The 24,098-nt window shown below is 41.3% G+C and overlaps 1 protein-coding gene across 4 annotated transcripts in view; it reads right to left on the reverse strand.

The window, feature by feature from the left end:
- Positions 1-4,259: 4,259 nt before the first annotated feature.
- Positions 4,260-24,098, reverse strand: part of MEGF10 (multiple EGF like domains 10) — an 85,574-nt gene continuing 65,735 nt past the window's right edge. For all 4 annotated transcript variants that reach the window (XM_085566322.1, XM_021551837.3, XM_085566324.1 and 1 more), the window contains exons 14-25: positions 23,207-23,353; positions 21,054-21,188; positions 20,591-20,719; positions 17,917-18,045; positions 16,695-16,823; positions 14,734-14,862; positions 13,983-14,219; positions 12,928-13,055; positions 12,650-12,773; positions 10,668-10,712; positions 8,920-9,126; positions 4,260-8,036 (exon numbers count right to left, since the gene is read on the reverse strand). In XM_085566322.1, the coding sequence (XP_085422448.1) occupies positions 7,873-8,036; positions 8,920-9,126; positions 10,668-10,712; positions 12,650-12,773; positions 12,928-13,055; positions 13,983-14,219; positions 14,734-14,862; positions 16,695-16,823; positions 17,917-18,045; positions 20,591-20,719; positions 21,054-21,188; positions 23,207-23,353 (1,703 nt within the window). In that variant the 3' untranslated portion in view covers positions 4,260-7,872. The remainder of the gene's footprint in view (positions 8,037-8,919; positions 9,127-10,667; positions 10,713-12,649; positions 12,774-12,927; positions 13,056-13,982; positions 14,220-14,733; positions 14,863-16,694; positions 16,824-17,916; positions 18,046-20,590; positions 20,720-21,053; positions 21,189-23,206; positions 23,354-24,098) is intronic.

Raw genomic sequence — 24,098 nt, forward strand, 5'->3', positions numbered from 1 at the left:
GAAGCTTCTGGATGGATGGGAAGGGGCACCGAGTGATAGACAAGGCACCCGGGGGGGGTAAAATGCCTCTTTCAGGGTGATGGATAGATACTGGGAAGGCGGGAAGGGAGGACAAGACGGGAAAACTGGGGATAAACGAAGTTGCACACGGGGGTACAAAGGAATAAACCAATACATAATACAGGGATAATAAAACATACAAATAACGCAATTCCACACCCCATTTCCCAGCTGGCCGGGCTCCACAGGGGTTCTGTTCCTGTGGATTTGAGGGGGAGACGCAGCAGGGGGAATGTGGCCACGATGGCCTTGGCCTGGTCACGGGTGAGTTGGAATTGCCGGACCAGGCCAGGCGCATTCTGATGGAACTTGCGATGACTGACCTTGGTCTGTTGGAATTTATCCAGGAGTGGCACCATGTGTACCGGGGCTGCCAGGGCATCTGCTCTTTGCTTGCCCTCGGTGATGAATCCCGGCATGTCGGTGTGCAACCTGACATACATCACGTAAAACTGTTGCTCTCAGTGGGAGACAAGATCTACTAATCTTGAGAGCAACTTGTATAAGGCAATGTTGGACACCTCCTGCAGTACTTCATTCTCTGCCCTGGACACCACACCGGCTACATGTGCGGAATCTGTAACCAAATTGAAGGGCTCCTGGAACCTCTCAAAGGCCCTGACGAAAGCAGCCAGCTCAGCTACTTCAGGTGAGCCTTTCACCCCGGCAGTGTCTGCCTCCCACTGCTGAGTTTGAGGATCACTCCAAGTCATGACTGACTTGTGGGATGCTCTGGACACGTTGGTGAAAACTGTCAGAGCTTTTAGAGGTGTCCTGCTTTGGACCCTTTATAATGATAATGAATATTGGACATCCGAATTGAAAATTTTGTGGGTCGGCCAATGAATCAAAATTTGGCCGGTGTAGCTGCCCAATGCAAACTGCAGGGACTCGTTTTCTTGGAGCAGGTGTTCTAACATCACTTTTGTGATTTGGCCCGTAGTCAATTGTAATGGTACGTGGATGATGTCAAAGTCGCAACCTGCCAACTCCCTCATGCAGTCGTGCTTTCCGAATAAGGTCAGCCATCAGCTCCTGTGATGATGTCATCCTTTTGGACCTATGATGGCTGAGGAAAACCCACTCTGTGATTGAGAGGTCCCTTTCACCCTGGTATTCTCCCTTGATCTTTGTGTGCCATTGGAATATCACACCATGGCGGTGTGGCAATTTTCCTGCGATGATGAATCTGGTTGGTAGCGGTGGGCATGCCTGGTAGACATGTACCTTTGTACCTTTTCCAGTGCATCCTCCACCTCTCAGGTAAGGGTCCGTGGGGAACTAGGCCCCTCTCCCCCTTCAAGTAAATTGAAAAGGGGGGCCAGGTCCTCGGTAGAGATACCTAGACACAGTCTTACCCAGTTTAAAGACCTACACAGTTGTTGAAGATCCTCTAGGGTCTGGACTGAATTTCTAATTTCCAGTTTTTGAGGAACAGTGTTCCTCGATGTCATCTGCAGCCCCAGGTACTTCCAAGGTGGCATCCTTTGAATATTCTCTGTCAAACTCTGCAGCAATCAACGCATCCGAGTGACCGCTGCCCGAAAAAGCTGGGGGGGCCTGTATTGTCTTTTGCTTTCCGCACAGATGGAGGCCACACGTTATTTTAGGCTTGTTCTCCCCAGGGGCCTGTGCACAGTAAATAGATGGTACAAGATTTTTTCATAAGTCATCTGCCTGCTTCTGGTCCCAAGGTGGTTCAGGGACCGGGATGGCTTGGGCCACATTTGCCCTTTGGGGAGGAACACCGGTGGGCGAACACAGTACAGGGGAAGCACAAATTTCCCTGGGTCTGATGTTACTAACCCCGTCAATATCGTGATCTCCTGGGGTGTGAACTTGGTGTCCCAATGACGATGTACTTACATTGCAGCTGGCTCCAGGTACCTGAACCCTCTGGGGCCCCCGAGATGAGATGATGCTCCGTGTCCCGTAGATGGACTGGTTCCGCGAGCTGGAGCCTGAAAGGGAAAAGTTCAACAGTGTGGTTAAGATGGGTCTGCGGTGTAATTGTTCATGAAGGATGCCCGTCATATTTGATGGAAGAATGTCAAGTCCGGTATTTTACCATTCCAAAGTGGGCGTCTGTTCTGCTCCCCTTCCCTGGGATGCTACTTGGCCCACCAAATTTGTGTCTGAGTGCAGGGAGGGCCTGCGCTCATAAGTTAGTTTTTTGAGGGCTCTTGGGCCCTGCCTTGCTCCCTCTTAAACTGTTGAAATTTGTTTTTGAGTGGGCAATTTCCCACCCAATGTCCCGAGTTCCCACACAAAAAGCATTTGTCTGTTGGTGGTCGGTGGATCCATGGTGGCCGTGCAGGGTGAGGACGCGGTGGTGGCGCCTGGGTGTCAGTGGCATGGGCTTTCTTAGTCGGTGCTGGCTTTGGTGCATATCCCCCTGTGGGTAGTTCTTCTGCAGCTGCGAGGTCTAGCTTCTTCTCGCAGACTTTTAACACGTCTTGGATGGTAGGCTTGGGCTCCATCGGAAGGCTCAGTATCGCTGCCTTGCATTGAGAGTTGGCGCTGACAGCAGCTATCTCTCTCAGTACTCCTTGTCGCACCCTCTTGTCTTTAATCTGCAGCTCAATCAACCTGCGGAGCCTTTCAACAAATTCTAGAAAAGGTTCAGCGGGGGACCGCATGATTTTCAGATAATTCCGTATTTGTCCCTTGGGCTTTAAGAGGTGGTCAACGAAGAGCATCCCCCCCTTGCATCATTAGCGGTGGCCAGGATCTCCCAAAGGTGGAACAGGGAGTCCCGGATCTCCTTGTGCCACTCTGTCTCCCACCGCAGGAACTCCGTAGGAGTCAGCAGGCAGAAGAGCTGGCGGAGATCAATTCTGGAACTGAGCGATGGCTTACACAATGATAGGCATGAACAAGGGGAAGGGATAACAAAAGATGGACATCGGGGAAGGCAGGAACTCACACATTGGTTGCCTACCAAGGCATCTCAGGTGGACTGCCACCTGGACCCCCTCCCACAAGGGGGTACAGAAACAAACCACTTAGTTCACATGGGTATATAACATAGGCAAAATCCAACAAACACAATACAACATCGCTGTCCCTCATGGCTCTGTGCTGGGGCCAGCTCTGTGCAGTGTCTTTAGTAATGCTCCAGATGAGGAGACTGAGTCCTTAATCAGTAAATTTACGATGACACGAAGCAGGGTTTGAGTGTGGATTTGTTGGAAGGTGGGAGGGCTCTGCAGGGAGACCTGGAATGGTTGGAGGGACGGGCAGAGTCCAGTAAGATGGAGTTCAACAAGTCCAAGTGCCCAGTCCTGCATTTTGGCCACAGTAACCACCTGCAGTGCTACAGGCTAAGGACAGCGTGGCTGGACAGTGCCCAGGCAGAAAGGGACCTGAACTGGTCGGCAGCCGGCTGAACATGGGCCAGCAGTGTGCCCTGGTGGCCAAGGAGGCCAGTGGCTCCTGGCCTGGGTCAGGAATGGTGTGGCCAGCAGGAGCAGGGAGGTCATTGTCCCCTGTACTCAGCACTGCTGAGGCCACACCTCGAGTGCTGTGTCCAGTTCTGGCCCCTCAATTTAGGATAATTTAGTTGATAAGGTGGTGTAAGGTCACAGCTTGGGACTTGATGATCTGCAAGGTCTTTCCCAACCTGATCAATTCTATGAAATGTCCCAGCCCTTTTTTCCCTTATATGGAATCATGATTCTTTATAGAGAATACTGATTTATAACCAATGATCATTTACCCTATGTAGGTAATGATGATCACTCTTTGTTACTTTTTCATTAATAAGATGGCTGTTTGAGTGTAAGTCAATTACTTAGGATTAAACTCCTCTTTTCAACAGCATTGAAGGAATACTGAAGGAATTTCTCTGATGTGCACAGAAAAGCCTGGAAAATAAAACTGTACCTTTACAATACTGGATTGTAGCTTTTTAAAACCTGAAACAGCTGTCTATGGTGGATTTTTCTGTATTAGTATTACAATCAGTACTAGTAATTTACTTGATTTTCTTCTGTTTGTTAAACTGTTCTTATTTCAAACCACAGAGTTTTGTTTCCTCTACTCCTCCCCAGAGGAGCAACTACCCAGATTGTACTCAGTTGCCAGCTAGGATTAAACCATGAGAGCAAAAATGACATTTCATACATCTCCTGTGCTATTTCAAGATCTCCTGTAGGCAAATGAAAAACAAAGTAAAAAAAAAAAAAAAATCAAAGCACTTTTCATCTTTCATTAGAAACTTTATTGTATTAACCTACAGGGATGTGAAGTGAAATATATGGTAGTGAAAGGGAGAATGATGAACATCAGTCATCTTTGGAAAATATATATATGTTTTCACAACAAAACACTTTTTTCCTTACAACTAAGAAAAAAAAAAGCCAGGCACACTTGATAAGTTTTCTTTAAAAATATAATACAGTTAGATCATATCAAAGTGAAATCTTATGGGCTAAAAAACTGAAAAGTTATATTCAGTGCTCTAGCACTAAGGATGAGTGTATCAAATGACAAGGTTTTCTCTACAGTAATTGATAAAATACACTCATTTGTTTTCAGTAATTTCAGATACTGTAGATACAATCTTTAATATAAAGCATTTTTTGTCAAAACTAGCTCTCTGATCTTCAGTCTGGACTTTAGAGCTTCGGTGTAAGATTCACTAATTGGACACATATTGGATAAAAAATTGTTGTTAGTGTCCTTGAAAATCCAATATATTTAGTGTAACACAGTCCTTGCTTTTGATTTCTTCCTAACTTTACGTCAGTATGAACTTGCAGATTGTCTCAGCAGAAAGTGTGAGCACAATGAAATTTTCCTTCCTGTAATCTGCATGTGCATCTCCAATTAAAGTTAATTAAAGTTCTCTCAGTAGATCAAGATAAGGACAGATTTTATGTGTAACAGTGTGTTGTGATTAAAATCTTGGACATAGTAGAAAGCTAAGGGGTTCGTTATGCTTCTAAGTGCCCTGAATTAATAATGCCTATAATATTTAAAGCCTAAAGTTTATACTCACTACTTTGAAGTCAGCTATTAACTCGGTGCAGCCTTTTATTAAAATGGTGACATATTGCTAGGGGAGAGCTACCTCCATTTTTGATGCTGAATTTTGTCACTATTGTAATGTGAATATATAGAGGCAAGGCATCCCTTTCCATTCCTGTCTGTAGTGAAGTGAAGCCAGTTCTCTGAGTGTTTGCTAAAATTGCTCCATCACCTGACCCATTCAGTCTCCTCCAGCCTACAGAATCACCTTCAGAAGTATTTGAATTGTGTGAAGACCACAGTGGGATCTACAACAAGAGGTGTCTGGCAGTCACGAGGATGGTGCTGGGGATCTCTGAAGCTGAGAGCAGAGTGCACTCCAGGAAATCAGTGTTCTGACCACCTCACCAGGGATCATTCTCTGAAGTAAACTCAACAGGACATTTGCTTGCCCTGCTTATACTGCAGATCCCAGCTCAGATTTATTCCTGCTGCTGCTGACTACACAGCAGGAGTTTCACCCACACGCAGGAAGGCAGACCTCAGTCATGCATACATTTAGAACACACACAATAAGTAAAATGACAGTAAAGTTATCTATTTTCATGAATATTTGAATATTTCACTTGACGATATACGACATGCTGGACATTTTTAAAAAACTCACAACATTTATTCAGCTCTTCACTTTTCCTTGTGAAAATAATTGTTTATATGATGAAGATAATTTTACCTAGTGGTCTTCAAAAACAGCAACAAGTTTTAGTCAACTCCCAGTTGTTAAATGCAGCATTTTCTCTTCATGGCTTTAGAGAAGAAAGGTTTTATTTTAAAGTCTGTTTCACACAATACAAAAAAAAAATGTATATACCAGTAGCTCTACATTTTATCTAGATGCATACAAACCCAATCAATACTTCATCTTAGACAGGGATTAAATGGCAAGCAGCCTTAGAATTCTCCTAGCTAGTATCTGTACTTTCCAAATCCAAAGGTAATGGAATTCTTTATTTCAGGGATGTAGCAGAAATGCCCAGGGAACTATAAAATAGCCAGGATCCTTCTCCCCATCAGTCAGTGACACACCAACCCTCAGGACAAGTGCTTCAGAAACACTGCCAGGTCATGTTAAATTGCTGGCACCTCACCTTAGCTTCCCAGAGTATCTTTTCACTGAAAGAGGGTGCCTAGTCTACAGGAACAGTGTTATCTTTAAAGTGACGTGTTTGGGGAAAATCTGTCAAACTGATGGATCCCTTGGTGAATTTAATTTCCATTGAATCATGCAGCTCGTAATAGACTATTCTGGAAGACTGAAAGTCTCTTTTGGAAAAAGAGCCTGTTTTGGAAAGATGGTCTCCATGCACATGGTCAGCAGCATAAGCTAAACTTTAAGTAGGAACTGTATTTTACTTTTCTTCTGCATTGTTCTTGTCATTCTCAACAAAAAACACCTTGATTTTCTTCCCCTGAATTAATGAATCAATCTGAACTGTTAGGTATTTTTTAATCACCTCTAATAGACATCACTGTGGATTCTTAGAACTTTGATCCTCTTGCTCTGCCCAGAGGTCCCTTGAACTGGACAAACAAAAGGCCAGTTGGCAAAAATGTGAAAGAAATGGACACACACACGCTAGAATATCTTTTCAGTTACAAGCTAGTTCACTAAAACCACAGACACACAGCGTAAAAATGGAGAGAGAAGTTAATGAAGGCGAGGGGGGGTACATGTGTCACATTATTAGCAATGCAAAAGACCAGCTTAAGCATGTGTTTCCCTATATCAACTATAAAAAAAGAAAAGGTGCCTTTTTAGCAAGTATGCACAGAGTTCACTTAGTTATTTCAAAGAAAAAAAAGAACACTTGACTATCTTTATCCTATATTACAGTCGTTATTACTACCTTTTTATAAAATGTAAACCCTTCCTTGCAGTTAAGATTTACAGAAGTCATCACCTTTGTCCACTCCTTACATAATCAGTCCATGGTGACAAATAAAAACTGATTCAATTTACATCTTTTTTGAAGTACTAACTGATATGTTGTGGATTATTTGTGTGTGGCAGAAATAGTGGTCAGAATTGCAACGTGTGAAGCTGAACTGTAGCAAAATACTTGTTGAAGACTGGTGCTGGGTCTACAGTACTAGGAGATCTTGAAGCATCATGTAAATACTGATGTATGCAATTATTTTATCTCCAGAACTGTTCAAGCCAAGTACATCCACCACCTGTAATGGACAGAAAAGCCTGATGGTGGATTTCCCAAACAAATGCAACATTGTGCTTCCTTATCCCCATCAGATCTTGTTTCTTGTAATATGTCTTGACTTAAGGTAAGAATGGAAGGTAAAATTTGGCAAGGCAGTTTTCCTTCTACTAGTGAGTAACTGGTGAATCAGATCACCTGTACAAAGTGGTATTTGGTAAATTGCACTGTCCTGGGAGTATTACTACTCTGGAACATGACAGACATGAAGCCTATATTTGAAGTTGCTAAAATGTGATGTTACCAAGACTAATCTGCAAACTACTATTTTTTTAAGCCAGTATATTACAGTATAAATGTGTTGCATACCTGTTTCTATAAAATTTACTGCCATGAAAAAAAAAAAAAAAAAAGAAGAAGAATCAGGATCCCCAGAGTGTGGCATTTGTCCATCTGTCACTTGTATATGCAATACAGACCTCGTGCTGAGATTCTGCTTAAGGTACAGCAATTATCTGCAGGACAGATCAGGAGCCAAGAGAGATGGTAAACCAGAGAGGAAGGAGCACGACTGTGCCACTCTGCCCCTTGAGAGTCCCAGGGTTGTAGGCATCAGCTCCTTGCAGGGTCATTTGCTGCTGACCCCCTCTGTGGAGGGCGTGGGGCTCTCTCTGACGGGAAGCAGGTCGTAGTGGCATGGAATGTGGCTGTTTTTTGGGAGGTCATAGGGATCCTGGCTGAGGCGCCCGCCGCCACTGCTGAATGCGCCCTGTACAACGCTCACCGTGGGCTCTGTGAGGAGAGAGAGCATTCACTCAGCTTCACGGAAAAACACTGGTATTTCATTTCAGTTTCTGCTGCAGTAGGAAGATTCCTCATCATGCTGAGTCCTGACATGCAGCTGTAGAAACACAGGTTGGTGTTTTTGCTTCACACTTGCAGCAGGGCCCTGCCATGAGTGTCTTTGCTGACGGAAACAAGACAACATCTCTTCTTTATGTGTCTTTAATTTCAGCAAATTTAAAAAACCAAACCAAGCAACAACCTTAATTTGAGGGTTTTAATCAAGACTTTGTAACAGTCCTTAAAAGCAGAATGGTTATGTTGATGGATTTCAGTGATCTCTAATTGCATGCAGAAAAGGAAGATACAGCCTGTGACACTGGACACAATTTATTACAGGCTGGAGTGGAGCTACCACTCCACAGGACCCCAAAGTTTTCTGTAACCAAAGAAACAGTAACTAGGTAGGGCCCATATTAGTGGAATGGTGAAGATGCTATTTTACTCTGATCAAGAGAAGGAAACAGAACTTCAACCCTCCCACGTGTAACTCCAGCTGCATTCAGCCTAACCTAGAGCTGAACTACACTGTAATCAAATGCTAAACTTATCTTACACTGTTGGTTAAAGGCAGGCTTTCACACCAGGGTAGTTCAGAGGTACCTGCAGGTGACAGAACAGAGTTGAAGGTACTTCAAACCCTGTTGTGTGAATTACACCAAAAGAATAAAAACACTGTTGCTACAGCTTTTGAGCAGAACACAGAATCTGAACACGTAATTTTGTTTTTCCAGGGGTTTTCACGTCTTTTGATGAAACTTAATCAAAAATCAAAAAGCCCTGTGCTCTTTGTTCCTAACCCCCAGCATCCAGAGGTGGATTTTGTACCTACCAACTTCATAGACGTTCTTGCTGGCCGTGGCAGAGCCGGCGATCTCGGCGTAGGGGGAGTCGCGACGTGCTGGGGACTTCATTTCCACGTAGCCACATTCTGAACTCTTTGGCACCAGAGCTGGTGGGTCTTTGATAGTAGCATAGGGGTTCTCAGAGCTGCTCAGTGAGCAATTACTTAAATTGTAGTCCGAGTTCTTCACCAGATCTACAAGAAGAAAAATATGTCTCGAGCATGCTGCATGCAATGAAGACTGCTACCTAAAAAAAAGGGTTTTGTTCTAAAAAGGCATTCAGAAGTGAATATTTAAATGGAAACCAGTCATAACACTTCAAAGTTATTTACAGCAATCAGTGAAAGCATCTCAGCTGTTGTGCTCTTTAATGGACTTCATCTTAGCACCAGCAAATTACTGTTGCAAAATCCAAGCATTTTCAGTCCTGTAAAATAGTGCCTAGCATTATATAGAGATAAACTGCAGAATCAGTTTTTAACAAGCACTTCAGAACACTTTTTGCTCCTCCAGGTGTTGAACTCAGGACACTTAAAAGAACTGATCTGAGACTGTCCTCAAGAGGAATGTCTGGGCAAATGGCAGCATGATTTATTTCTAGGAATGGCTTAGGTGGTGCAAAGTTTGCACATTTGAGTGCACAAAAATAATAACAATCTTTCTTCTAAGTTTCTGTAAGGCACATGCAGGAAAACTAGCAAAGAAACATCAGGTGGCTTGTGATGTCAGGATTTAATTGAAGGACAAATAACTGGTTTCAGAGATGCAATTGCTTGTGCTGGGAAGTAATTTTGAGGTGTGCGTGTGTTACTTTGTTCTCTGTGTTGTTTTGTGATATAATGTGTTATTTAATATTTGCCCATTCCTGACTCCAAGATGAGACTGACCTTGGTGGAACTGTCAGTGGATGGGCACTTGTGATTTTGTGACTCATTTGAACTGAGTCACAGAAGTGTAGAATTGTTTAAGTTATAAAAGACCTGTCATATCATTGAGTCCAACTATTTATGTAACACTGCCAAATCCATCACTTAACCATGTTTCTAAGTGCCAAATCTTCACATCTGGGATAAATCAGCTGCTGTCAATGTGTTTAACTTATCATTCATATGGGCTTTGCTACACCTTTTCCATTGCTTGGATATCCAGGCACTATTGGCCTGCTCTGATCAGGTAACACAAACACTGACACACGGCAGGGTGGTACAGTGTGAAGTCTTGTGAGAAAACTGGATAAATTAGAAGATCAAAATACCAGATCACTACCCTGAATTTCAGAAACTTTTAATTCCTGTGTCTCTGTATTTTGATATCCTTTCCAAGGGCCTGCAGTGGATGTGGTGAAGGTTTGTGGTCACACAGACCATGCCAGCTGAAGTTGGAATTGCCTTTTAAAGCCTTTCAGCAGAGGCAGCATATGTTCTGCAGTCTAGAATTGAGGTGTGTTGTGACTCAAGATGACAAAAAACATTTTATCTATGTGACACATAGGTGACTAAAAATGGCTTGGTTTGTGTTTTTGTTGGTTTACAAAAAAAATCCAACAACTTCCCTTCAAAAAAGATAAAAAACCCATACCGGCAAACAAACCAATCATGCACTGATTCAGTGTCTAGAAAAAATTCAGTTCCAGAATGTTTTTTTATATTCTCTTCACTAGAAACCAAAGGCAATTTGGAAGAATAAAAGGCATGTCCGTGTAGTTTCATCTAAATACATCAGAAAACAACCTCACCTTTCAGGGACTTCCCCACATATCCCCTATCAAGTCCAAAAGCACCTGAGGAGAAAATGATATAAAAAAAAAAATTGAGGAGTTTTAAAATCAATGAAAACAAAAAGTGATTAGACAACAGCTTCTGAATGTTCAAGAACTGCCTTGGGACTCACTTCTGCCCTAGCTGAACAATTCTCTCATAAGTGGAACTGCCCAGGATGGGGGTACAGAAGCACTTGCACTGTTTGCTTGCACATTTTCCAACAGGAACAGGGAAGGTGGATCATAAGGGACCATTAAATTATCAAGACTGACCTCACATAATGCCAGTTACTCACTCTTGAACAGTCCTAGTAAGTGCTGATTCTTACTTTTGTTTTTGGGTTTTTTTGTTTTGTTTTGGGTTTTTTTTTTTGTTGTTTTTGTTTTGTTTTGGGGGTTTTTTTGTTTGGTTGGTTGTGTTTCTTTTTAGTGTTTTTTTTTTGTTTGTTTTGTTTGTTTGTTTGTTTGTTTGTTTGTTTGTTTTTTCTGGATAAACCCTACCTGCCAGAAAGGCATCCCACCTTGACCTGAAAATCTCAGGGTGTGCAGAGCTTGCTCCAATTCTCAATGCTCTGCTTCCAAATTTAATCACTCCCAAATCAGGGTCACCCTGTTCCAACCCCAGTGGCCTGAACACCTTGCACCTGAATTTACAACTCAGAAATTACCTATTATTCACTGATTTCTCTCAATAAAAGTAAACAGCAGAGCACAATAGCTGTCTTCAGAGACCTGGTACTTTCCTGGTTACTGATCTATTCAAATAGCTTTCATTGATATTGTGGAGAGCTGGTTTCTTAATTAGGCTGTATTTTGGTATTATGCTAGGAGAATTATAAAAGCCTAAAATGATTTTATCTATGTCCTATCTAGACAAAATGAGTAGTTTCCAAGAGGGAAGTGGTATTATTTTAAGGAAAGCTAAACATAATTAATTTTATTCCTATCCATCTTTATTTATTAGATCTCCTGTCACTTGTGTTGTTTTCACCAGTTTAATGCTCAGGTCACCATCCTCGAGCTACCCAGGTAATCCTATTTTATTTTCTAGCAAACAGACACAATATCAGCATTCATCCAGTCCTCTGGAACCTCCCTGCTGCTCAAGATCTGCTTTGAGTTAACCACAGCAAGTGTCTCTCAGGAGCATTTAGTGCAAGTTCAAATGCCCTAAGAAAATACAAAGCTGAATGTTAAGCATTATGACTGAAATCCTTTCCTGAAAAAAAAAACAAAAAAACCGACCAAAAAAACAAATCCCAAACAAAACACAACAGATCTGAGCGTGAATTGTGGTTTGACCAAGGCTGGGGAAGAGCAGGAAAAAAAAACAAAACAGTGCTGCATACTTTTGTTCTGAATCCCAGGGTCTGATATATGTAAGTACCAGAAATGAAAGTAATTAAATTTTCTGAATTATACTGCCACTGAAAGTCCATTTTAAGGGTTTGATTGGTAACTGCAATCCAGCCTTTTTGGAATGCATGAGAGTAGAAAAGGGAGAAAAGACAGCATAAAGCAGGATACAGCAACTCTCCCCATTTCTTGGGAATTTCTCTTCTAAAGACAATGATTTTTTAGCAAACAGGAGGCTTAGCTGGGAAGATCTACTGTTTACATCTGAAGTGGCTCAGGTGATGAAAAAATACTTCTAAAATCACTGTTTGCATTTCGTGGTGATTTTAATAAAAAATAAAATATATGCAACCTTTCATTTATTTAATAAGAATTTGTGATTTTCCCAAGCATACTCTTACTGTAAAAACCCCACTGTTCTACAAAAATAGTAAGTAAATATTTCAATAAAAATGAGATACTTTACACATCTTGTCTGCACTGGGCATCAAAAACTATTCCACCATTCCTCACAAGGGGTCACTTCATCTCTTCGTGACTTAAGGAATGCATCCCACACACAGTGAATAGCTTCCCATTCTCCTCCCTTCTTGTTTTTTTACCAAGCTCATTGAGGTAGCCGCCGTGTTTCCAGTCTGCTGGCAGTGTTCCTGCGTAGTCCATGACAGCACTTCGTTTTCCAGGCTCCATATTCTTCAGGTTCACAAACAGCTGGCTGGTTTTTGCCTGTTTCAAAGAAAGTGAGGTAATAAAACTGAAGTTGCAAGGAAGATGCTGAATTTCCAGGTGGTAATCAGGAAGAGCAAAAATAAGCCAAATAGGAGAGATTAGGGAACAATGTAAAATAAACTGAAGACTGCCAGAAGTTTTCCTGCTTTACCTTTGCCAGGGTCAGTCTCTCCATGTTAGTGACATGAGGTGGGCTGGAGCACTGAGTCAGAGTGTGGTAACTGGGGTTAGAGAAATAGTGGCTGTTGACATTTCCACCATTGGTATGAGGGATGGTTTCTGAAAAGATAAACAAAGGAAAATGAACAACGGAATGCAACAGAAAATTCCTTTCTTAAGATACGTTTTTAAGAGTGCTGCACTGATTTCTGAATCTGACCTAGAGTTTCCTAAAAAATACCCCAACAGACATAGAACTAAATATCTTATATTCATTCCAAAAAATGAGAGCTATAGGGCAGTAAGTGACAAGTCATGTCCTTGCTTTCAGCAAGGAGCATTCACAAGTGTAACCTGCCAACTTCACTGCTCTCTCTGCTGTGGTCCTTTGCTCTGTTTTTCCTTTCTAGTCATCACTGCAGTCACTTGTACCATCAAGTCTGCACCAACATTTTCAAGAACACCAGGACCTTTGCTGATTTGCTTTTTCTTAACTGACAAGTCCTTCTGCTGCCTTCTTCAGCTACTGCTTTCCTTAGCAGTGGTGTTCAGAAGGCACAATTGCCTCAAGTTTCATGTACCCATTGAATCCCAACTCACAGACACTTTAATAGGTCAAAAAATCATGTTCGTTTCATTGCTCCTTCCCTTAGTCAGTTTCAAACCTTTTGCTGTCTGTTTCTCTTCAAAATCTCGCTACAGATAGCATGAAATCCTGATTTTCTACACTCTTCATCTATTCAAGCTGTTGGCATTGAATTTAAAGTCCTTTTTAAGCACCAGATTTGGCACACTCCAACTGTATATAAAAGCAGGCCCAGAGGACAAAAATGTTTAATGCAGAAAAAAAGTTTGAGGGTGCAAAATGTTGCACAGGAGAGTGAGGTATGTGGTCACTTCTTGTTAGGATTAAGACATTTTGCCAGGGTGTGCCAGCTTCATGGTGCCAAAAAGCAGAAATATGTGAATTCAAGCCCTGTTAGGGGCAGATCTGAGCACAAAAGGAAGAGATGGAGGGGGAAAAAAAGTATTCTACACATGACATACCTGAAATGGTGTAGTCTGCATTGATCACCCTCATAGCAGGGGTGTAGGTCACAGTGGGCATGTGTGTCTCCTTCCCTTTCTGCTTCTGCCTGTAAATGATGAACAGCACCAGCAGGAAGAGCACAACCAGCACAAGAATGATGATGCCAGCTATGGCTCCTATCTGGTAGGAGTCAGTAGGGAGGGCAGTGCTGGTACGGCTCAGGCTGTTCAGGTTTCCCACTATAATTACACCAGCTGGAATAGAAGAAGAAATTAAAATAAGTGGCATAAACTCAGAGGGGTCATGTGTCAGGAGACAAAATTTCACTTCTAAATCTAACTGTATTTAGTAAGGCCAGAATAGAACTCTGCCAGGAATCACTCCTAAATTTAAGGAAAAACACTTGGAATCTTCACAGAAAGGAAAAACACTCAGAATCTTCCCAGAAAAGAGATGTTTTCATAAATTGGAAAAGTAACATTCTTTGGGTGAAAGAATGGGGCAGATAAAGCCCATGCTCTATCAGCACCTTTGAGTAGCACTGCCCTGTAATTTCATGCAAATCTACACTCCAGTTACTTTGCTCCAGTTAATTATCACTGAGGCATCTAATTTAAAGCCTCCAGAACTTACACGAATTAACAGAATGGGCTACTTAAATACACCTGTCAGATTTATTCAATGAATGACTCACAGATGGTATTTAATAGGTGAAGCCAGTTTCTGTGTGAAAAGATGACGTTAAATTTGATTATGCCTGGGCTTTACCTTGATCACACCTGGCTCCTTTCCAGCCTGGGCTGCAGTAGCAGGTCCCCGTGATGTGGTCACAGGTGGAGTTGTTCAGGCAGTCACAGATCTGGCGGCATCCATACCCGTATGTGCCCTGGGGACACTCTGCACGGGACAAAAGCAAGCAAAATCTCATCAAAGGCGTTGGAGTTACAGGTCTGCAGCACCACAGGAGTCCAACCCCACATTCCTGTCCGTGGGCAGCAGGTGGTAATGTGTCATCAGCACCAGATCTCTCCTGGAAATGCTCTTAAGAGCACCCCTCGGTGTGCAGGAGAGAGGGAAATTGTGTTCAGATCTCTATTCGTCCTTCACCTGCAATGCCACTAAGGCAGTGCCAGCGAGGAATCAAGGGGAAAAAGAAAAAGGCAAAAAAGATAAAAAAGGATAGAAGGCAGAGAAGAAACGGGTAAGGTGTGAATAAAGAGCCAGAAGACTCAGATCTCAAAGCCTAAAAAAACCTCATTATTTTACAGGTGGGGCCAGACACCTGGATGGTGTCCTGTGGTGTGACAGATGTGCTGGTGTAAAATAGCAAAAGGAAAGGGCCCTACCAGTGATTCTGAAATGCACCACACATTAACAGAGAAATACAACTCATAGCGTGCTCTGATACTGTAATGTATATACTGAGAAACTACCAATAGGAGAAAAATGCGAAATTATGGAGAATAAGGTAACTTGGGAAGTTGTACTTAATTATTTGAATTACATCAATATTTAATTACTTATCAAAGTATTTCCTACCTCATGTAAGTATCCTGCTAGACAATTACCCTACACTGATAAAAATTACTTCTTTTATACTGCCGCCTCTTGGTATTGTGGCCTGGCACATTATAGTAGTTCTGATGGTTTTAGTAAGGGTAGTATTTCTTCACTTATTCTGAATTTTCTCAAGAGTTCTGCAACTATATTTACTTCCTTTTGTCTTTTTAGAAGAATCTATTTCATCTTTTATGCATTCTTAATTTGGAATAATTTAAAAAATAAAGTAACACAATGAGTGCCAGAGAATGGTCTTGCAGTCTTGAGAAATCCCAACTCAAGTGAAAAACTTCATGTTTATATACCTCCTCCTTCTCTTGATTACAATCATATAACAAGATTATAAATAATGATGTAAATGGGTGGGCAAAATCCATCATGTTATAATATATTCTTTCATTTCAAGATCTGAATTAGAATGAATACCAAAACATTTAGCTTAACGCTGCTATATCATTATTAGCAACCTGTAGGATAACATACAAAATCCTTAACAGAGTAGATTTGCCAAAGTATTGAAAGCGATGTTCTGACATCAAGAGACTATCTTAAAAAGTTATCTTTTCCTGAACATTTGTGATGTTTTGAGGAGAAACACAGACATCATCAGAATGCACAAATTTGGGAGCAGGGCCCCGTAAAGTCAGCAGAGGTTGGACAGTCCTGTGCTCATGAGCCTGATTATTGTTTTAATGTTGTACATTACAGCACCAGTGATGTCAGTGGTGTTATCCCTGAGAAGAGAACCACACATGTGTGAAAACATGAAAACAAAACTGCCTACAATGCTTTTACCAGCGGCGCTGTAAAACCACACTGCAAAGATATTAATTTCATCCACCAGCACTGATGCATTAGTTTTTATCTCCAGTTTTCCAACTATTAGCTGTCACTGTGGTTTATACCAATGGATTAATCTCATTGCCTTCCCAGGATGCTAATGACAATTCCTTGGATTAATTTTGTTGCTTTTACGTGACAGAGTAATTGGGAGTTCCTTTAGCGTAACGCCCAAAGTGACTAAAACGCACTGCAAAGAAACGGAACCCACAATTGTGACAACTTAATTCTGTCAGGTTTTAAACTGTTTGGGAAAGCCTCTGTGCCCATCAGAACTGCCCCTGGAGGCCAGAGGCTGTGTCCCGGGGCAGAGGGAGGGCTGTGCTCACTGTGCTCGCAGTGCCGCCCCATGAAGCCCGTCCGGCACGTGCACTGCCCGCTGATGTGGTCGCAGTCGGCTCCGTTCTGGCACTGGCAGATCAAGGCACAGTCCTTCCCAAAAAACCCCAGGGGACACCCTGAAACACAAGAGGGAAGGGGGAGAGGGGTGAAACAGCTGCTCTGGGAGAGGAAGACAAGCATTCTGGTTCAGCGTGTTGCTGAGGGCTTGCTCCTGCAGCTCCTAGAACGGAGTTCTGTCAGTGCAAGGCACCAAGACCTGCCTTGTGTGGAGTGGTTTTAAACATACCAGGCAAAAATGAGGTTGGGAAGTGGTTCTGGCAGCAGAGGTTCTGAAAAGAGAGCAGGGACAGCTCCTTGAAGAAATGGGCTTCCAAATAGATTGGAGGGAGAAGGAAGAGGGCACTTTGGGAATCTGCCCATCACTCAGTGAACCTCTGGACATATTTCCTTCGTGGTTTGTAGTGAAGCATTAAAAAAGCCAAAACAACAACATATTGTACCTGAGCTACTCACAAAGAAACCACTTCAGTATGAAGAAGACACACCACTGCAAAGAGATCATTATTCACCAGCAGGAAGCAAAAAACCCCTGATAGCTGACAGCTGAACCAGCATAGTGAATGTCTCCCAGAACTGCATCCATATGGTCCTGTAATGTATCTGTTACTTCCTGCCACTATGACATTATTCATTTGAAACAGCAAAGTTCTGATTTTATGAAAAACACATACTCAACACTGAATGCAAAACACAGCACTCCTCTTTTTCTTGAGGTAAAATACAAGGGTTGTGGCCAGGATCACAGTCAGTGAGGCAACCTGAACTGAAGGTAAACCAAACTGAAAGTGTAATACGAAAAAGATAAGAAGTCAGCTTTACCCATATTTATTTTTAACAAATGTTAATTTCTCAATCTTCATATGAACTCTTTGCCAGCATGTAATGAATGCCACATAACTACACACAGTCACTGCACAGCTTTTTAGTTAAATTAAAAGCTCTTGGGGGGCAAAAAAAAAAAAAAATCAGTATTAATGTATTTTTAATTAAAGAAAATTCCAGAAGAAATTATGAAGTCTAGTGAAATCATCTTCAGGGTTCTAAATAAAAACAGCTTTTCTATCAGTACCTGAATTCCAGTATAAGCTGTTCTGGAGGATAATTCTGTCACTGATGTTCAAACTAAGAATGAGCACAAAATTCACTTACTCTGTGTGCAGTAAAGGCCAGTCCAGCCTGGGGTGCACTTGCACTCCCCATCATAGGCACTGCAGAAAGCTCCATTGTGGCAGTTGCACGTGTGGATGCAGTTTGGTCCCCAGTGTGAAGGTGGGCAAGCTGCAACAACCCAGAGCAATTAATTAACCTCAAATGACAAAGGTTCCTTGATGCACATGAATAGAGCTGCTACCATTCACACATGAGCACTGCTTTGTTTGGTGTTCGCTGTTTTTCTCCCGAGTTCATGTTTTGGGCTGCTCTGTTCTGAGCAAACAGCCATAGATTTGTTAATTTATTTCAGATAAGGCATCATTTTAGTGCAGGTAAAAAGTGCTGAAAAATATTAAATGGGTGAAAAATGCATACTTGATACTCAGTAAATAGGACATTCATAGCAGCTTTCTCACAGAGAAAGCCACTAGGTTTCTTTTCTTCTCTTATTTTTTACTCTGCAAAGTAGAAATGATACAGCTTTTATACCTTAAAAAATGAATGAAAACAGAGAAGGTGGAAACTCCCATATAGCCTAGAGCTTTAGATCCAATGCTGAGCCTGCTTCCACTGTTAAATTTCAAGTATTTGCCTAAACGTGCTGAAGATAATCAGGTATGTATCTTAATCTGGTTAACTCAGTTGCTTCTGTGGGTCCAATAATCAATATAATATTTCTAAACACCAAGTAATTATACAATAATCAATATAATATTTCTAAATACCAAGTAATTATCCACAGAATGGAGGTTATTTTGTGCACAATCATGTCGACTCATTATGAGACAGAATTTACTGCTGCTTTGCAAATGTCATGATGGATGAATGTGATGCTATGTGCTGCCACTAGAACTGTGAAGTGGTTCCAAAATACTAATTACTATTCAGAAACAGCAAAAGATAATTTTCTTCATGGTAGAATATCACTAAGTGAAGAGGGTACTCTAAGAATAGACCCCTTCTGTTGAGTAGGATTCTCATCTTGAGGAGTTTTTTCCTTTAGTAAATAAAGCAGTACTTTAAGGAGTAGTTAGTATTTTAAAAATAAATAGTAAAATAAATAATTATTTAGTACTTTGAAAATAGTTTTATGGAAGTACAGTGTCAGTATTTCGTAGGAGAGAAGTAAGAGGTCAGACACTGAAGCCTTGGTCTTATTCCTGTGTAAATTAAAAAGGGTAACTCCTTCTAGTTTTGTACTGATCCGGGTGCCTGAGACCAATAAAACTCGTGAATCCTCTAAACATTTGCATAATGATCCATGTATAAGTGGGCTGTACTTTTCCAAAGTGTCACCCTTTTCCCCAAATTTCAGTTCATTAAAAATTATATTATGATGAATTGAAAAAAACTACCAAGTTTTTTTTATTATTTTCACTTCAGCTGTACCATGCAATTATTTTTTGTTACTGTTTTGTGTTTGAAATTAGTGGTCAGCTAAGAAGAAATGTAAATCACATACAGGCAAAAGGTTAGAAGTTTAAAAAAGGTCACTGGTTCTGAAAGGAATTAACGGAATCATTATTTTCCATGTGAACGAAAGGCCTTTATACAAAGCAAATAAACTTCCTCTGTTATGGTCTGTGAGCACAGCTTCAATAAACACTTCCATTCATATTGCTGGCACCATTTTCTTGATATTGATGCAATAAGTCCCTCCTCCTCCTAAATACCCCTATTCTGCTACTCTCCCAACTACCTACTTATTTTACCATAAAAACAGGGACCTTTGTAGCCACTGGCTGCCACAGGAATGGCCCTAAGATTTATTTTGGTGTCATACTGGGCTGTGCATGCTAATCACTTCACAGAATTTAGCCAGGAAAGTTGTTTTTCGTGTTCTTTTCCCAAACTGACCAGATGTTACCCTGCACTTGTGCAGAGCCTGTTAACCTGGGCCAGTCAAACCGTAAATGATATAAACCAATGAGCCATGTTATTTAAAAATACACTTCCCTGAAAATCCCAGCACAATGTCTGACATTTCAGGGTATGGTGCAGCTTCTTTTAGTCACAAAAGTGGGTTGACTGAAATTTTGGCATGTGTGTGTTTCAGACTGTGTGGATTTTAGCACCTTATGGGATTGAATATGCTTCTTGTGAGATTTTTTCCTTAAAACAATTCTTCCCTCTAATTAGTAAATCTCATAGACCTATCCAGGCATATGAGGAGTGACTATCTAATAAAGTAGCTTTACAAAAAATAGTAAAATTAGGACCTTCCCTTCTCCTTTTTAGGCAGTAATGAAGAGTCCAATGAGTTCAACACAAGAAGACAATACTCATTGAGTGTGGTACAATGACACTGAAAATGTTTATCTGTGAAAACACTTATAAAAGGAAGAAAGAGGAAAATCCATCACAGAATTACAAGCATCTAAAAAAAAGGCATAGTGAAAAATTTCTTAACAAAATCTTCAAATGCTTAGTGAGAACAAGGATAGCTGTGTAGCCAGAGCACTAACCTATGTCTGAAAAAATTTCAGCTTTGTTCTTGGCCTGACTAGAGAACTTTAGGATCTCTCCATTATTTACAATGAAGTCCTAATTTCTGATTTAAGACAGTATTTCTTTACCAAAAAAAAAAAAAAAAAAAAAAAGGTATTTTAAATAGCTGCACCCTGATTATTTGTTCTAAAATTAAAGGTGAAAAAAAACCTCTGGTACTTACGCTGAGAACAGTCACTACCAATCCATCCAGGGTAGCACTGACAGGATCTATCAATAGGATTACAAGTCCCATTATTGGTGCAGGTGCATATTCCAGCACAGTTCTTCCCAAATCTGCCACTAGGACATACTGAGAAGACATTGTTAGAATTAGAACTCCTTAGGGATCAGAACAGGTTTTAATTTTCTTCATTTCAGGAGAAAACAATTGATACTTGGATTGAAAGAGTATTGCTTAGTATAAGGGTAAAGTGAGGTATTATAAATGTCAGAGAGCACAATAGGCATATTTACTACACAGATAATGCAATTAAGAGTACAGAGGGTTTCACACTGAAGGATGAAACAACCTAAGACTTCTGATTTATAAACGGAACGTTCCACAGCAGAAACCATCTTTGGTTTGACAGCTCCCGAGTGACGGAATGGAAATCATCCCAGGGAGTCTCTATGGCCAGCTGTACCTTCATTGCAGAGGGCTCCTGTGAATCCAGGCAGGCAGTCACACAGGCCAGTGATGTGGTGGCAGGGGCCACTGCTGTGCACGCACTGGGGGCAGGTCTGGCTGCAGCGGTGGCCGTAGAACCCCGGCGAGCAGACTGGAACCAAAGAGGACAAAATTGTCACTGCTGCTGTCCTGCCACCAGCCACCCTTGCAGGCCACTGGCTCTGCTTCCCAGCCCCAGTGGTGGTCGTTGTTACTTGTGCAGCTCAGAGGTTTACACTCCCAAAACAAGATCTGCTCCCTCTCCTCGAGGATTTGGTGTGTTCTGGTTCATCACGACTTTTGTTGGCATTCCGTGTCAAGCCACCCTGAACTTGGATAATGCTTGGAATGCATACATACTTCTATTTGGCTAAATAAGGACATCTTTTGAAGCACATCTGAAGTAACAGAGAGAATAGATTTATCTCTAGATGAGTAAGGTCATCTTAGACCTTGATTCCTGATGTATTTTCTAACTTGGAATTCAAATAGCCGTAACTTCACTGGATAAAAAGTACAGATGTTTTCCAATTAACTTTTCTTTTACATGGTACAGAGTCACTCTAACTTTCAGAGAACCTGAGACCAGAAATACAGAGTTGTACTGTTAATTGTGATGCTAAAAGCATGAGTTTCTCAAGAAGAAAAAGAAAAAAAGAGAGGAAAAAAAAGGCTGCTTCTCCTTCTTTGTTGATCTAATTCCTTTTGGCATTTATTTCCTGATAAATTAGAATATTAGGTAAGAGATCAAGAGAAATACCTGAACAGCTGCAATTAGCACTGACAAAACTGCCTTGGAATCTTTTCAATATTTCAATTTCATTCAAGATTCAGTCTTTTAATTACACACTTGATACAAGTTATATGGCCAGGATCTCTTCACAGAGATTAACTTCTCCAAGTGAAACAGTGCCAAAAGGTCTTCCTGTTTACTGAAAAGGCAGCTTCTGACCAGGATCCAAATTATTCCTATGATCTTTGTCTTCCCAGCCTGCAGACTGTGCCTCAGAGGGGCTCTGGACTGGGAGCTTCTTTTCCAGGTTATAGTTCCAAAACACCAGGGAACATTTTAACATGGCAGTGTTACACCCTGGATGCCCTGATTGACTTCAGGGCCCTTAGAGATTAGATAGTGAGAATAATTACTGCTCAGAGTCAGAAACGGTCAAGGAATACTAAGATTTACCAGTGCCATTTCACAGCCTGCAGCTGGAAATTTTGCCATTCCTGGACTGACAGAACTTCACCTTCCTCTGGTTCTCCTTTTCCCTGACAGTGACCATTTCAGGTCATCTCCTGTCTTTTAAGCCTCTTTAGGAAGAGCCAGGAGCATCTTTGCTTGTCCTTAACCCACCTGCTCCTGGATCCTGTTTCTGGGAGTCAGGTTCTGGAAACTGGGCTCCTCTCCAGTTCCAGGTAAGTCACATTTCTCTTCCCTGACCACCTTTCCCTCACAGCTTCAGTGATTTAAACTGAAGACAGCTGGACTGCTGGCAAACTGTGACAAATCTTGGGAGGGCAGACTTATTATTTACCTCCCTAATTCTGGCATGATTTTCCTTACAGTTAATCTGTATCTCTTTTTATGAAATTTGTATTTTACCCAGACAAGCTTTTCAAAAGGAGTCATGGGTACATTTGACATCCTCATTTGACATTACTCTGGGGCCTGATCCTACTGACTATTCTTACAAAACAAGTGTTAAAGCCCCAAATATTAACTAAGCTGACAGTCCCCAGCAGAGTATGGGAAGGCTTTTTGTTTCTGAAACTCAAGTATGTTTTGTTTACCTTTATTACAAACTTAACACTTATCAATCACATTTGGAAATGCTTTAGAATGGAATCCCCTATAACATGTCATGGAAAATCAAGTTCATTACAGTGCCACAGGACACACAGTGAATAAAAGGAAAGCTGGTACCATAACAAGAAGACAGATGGAAACATTTGCTCCTTTCAGGTAGCCCTTTTTTTCTGAATATTCATTTATTTTGACAAAATGTCCAATCAGGACTGTTTCCTGGTCTTTCAGATTACAATTAGCAAAGCATTAGGATATTTTATGATATGTTTTCCAAGCAACTCTGGGAGAAACAGAGATTTTTAAAGCATTTAAGTTGTCCTTACTTCTTTGGCAAGTGGTGCCTCTGTATCCTGGTGCACACTCACAGATCCCATCATCTGGAGAGCAGGATGCTCCATTTTTGCAGTAACAAGGCAAGGAGCAATTTGGGCCCCACTGTCCCTCAGCACACACGCTGTCACAGTGAATACCTGCAACCACAAACAAACAAAACATCTGTGAAGAGCTCTAGTTAGGTTAAACCTCTGCTTCTCAAAGGACTGAACTTTAATAAAACACAGCTCACACAACCTGTTTATCAAAACATCACTAACATAAGGAAAGTACAACAGGATAAACCTGCATCTCTCTTCCTGCCTTCCCCAGGACAGTGAATTTCCCTCATATTCCTGTTTTGATGAGTGGAAAATAAATGGTTTTTGCTTTCTCCATAATGGTTGTTTCAAAACTGCAGAAGATTTTTGTTTTCAGATTTTATGTTTGGGAAATGGAAGGCAGAAGGTATTGCAGGAACTTTTCCCTCTGATTATTCTTTGTGTCTGATATAACTTGTGTATAATAATGGGGTGCAGGACACAGAATGACTTCTAATTAGTGGTGAGCTGATTACTGCTCAGCCTTGTACTGAACGGAAAAATGTAGTGCACACAAAGGGTTTCCAAACACACCATGTGAGCATTCCAAAATGCTTAGCTGCCACAGTGTTAGGGATGCTGGTCAGTCAGTGCTTTGTTTAACCTGTTTTGGTATAAAATTGATTGTAAAATGGCCACAACCTGAATCTCTACACACAGATCCTAACACAAACCACCCATTACAATCATCTAATCACATTTTGTTTACTGGGTTCTTTTGTTTGTTTGTTTGCATTTTTCTTCACAATGCAGCAGCATTAAATATAATTTCCCTGCTTTTTAAGAAGCACTGTGCATGTTA

The sequence above is a fragment of the Lonchura striata genome, chromosome Z (assembly GCF_050655825.1).
Source record: "Lonchura striata isolate lonStrDom1 chromosome Z, ASM5065582v1, whole genome shotgun sequence".
In the NCBI taxonomy this organism is placed as follows: Eukaryota; Metazoa; Chordata; class Aves; order Passeriformes; family Estrildidae; genus Lonchura; species Lonchura striata.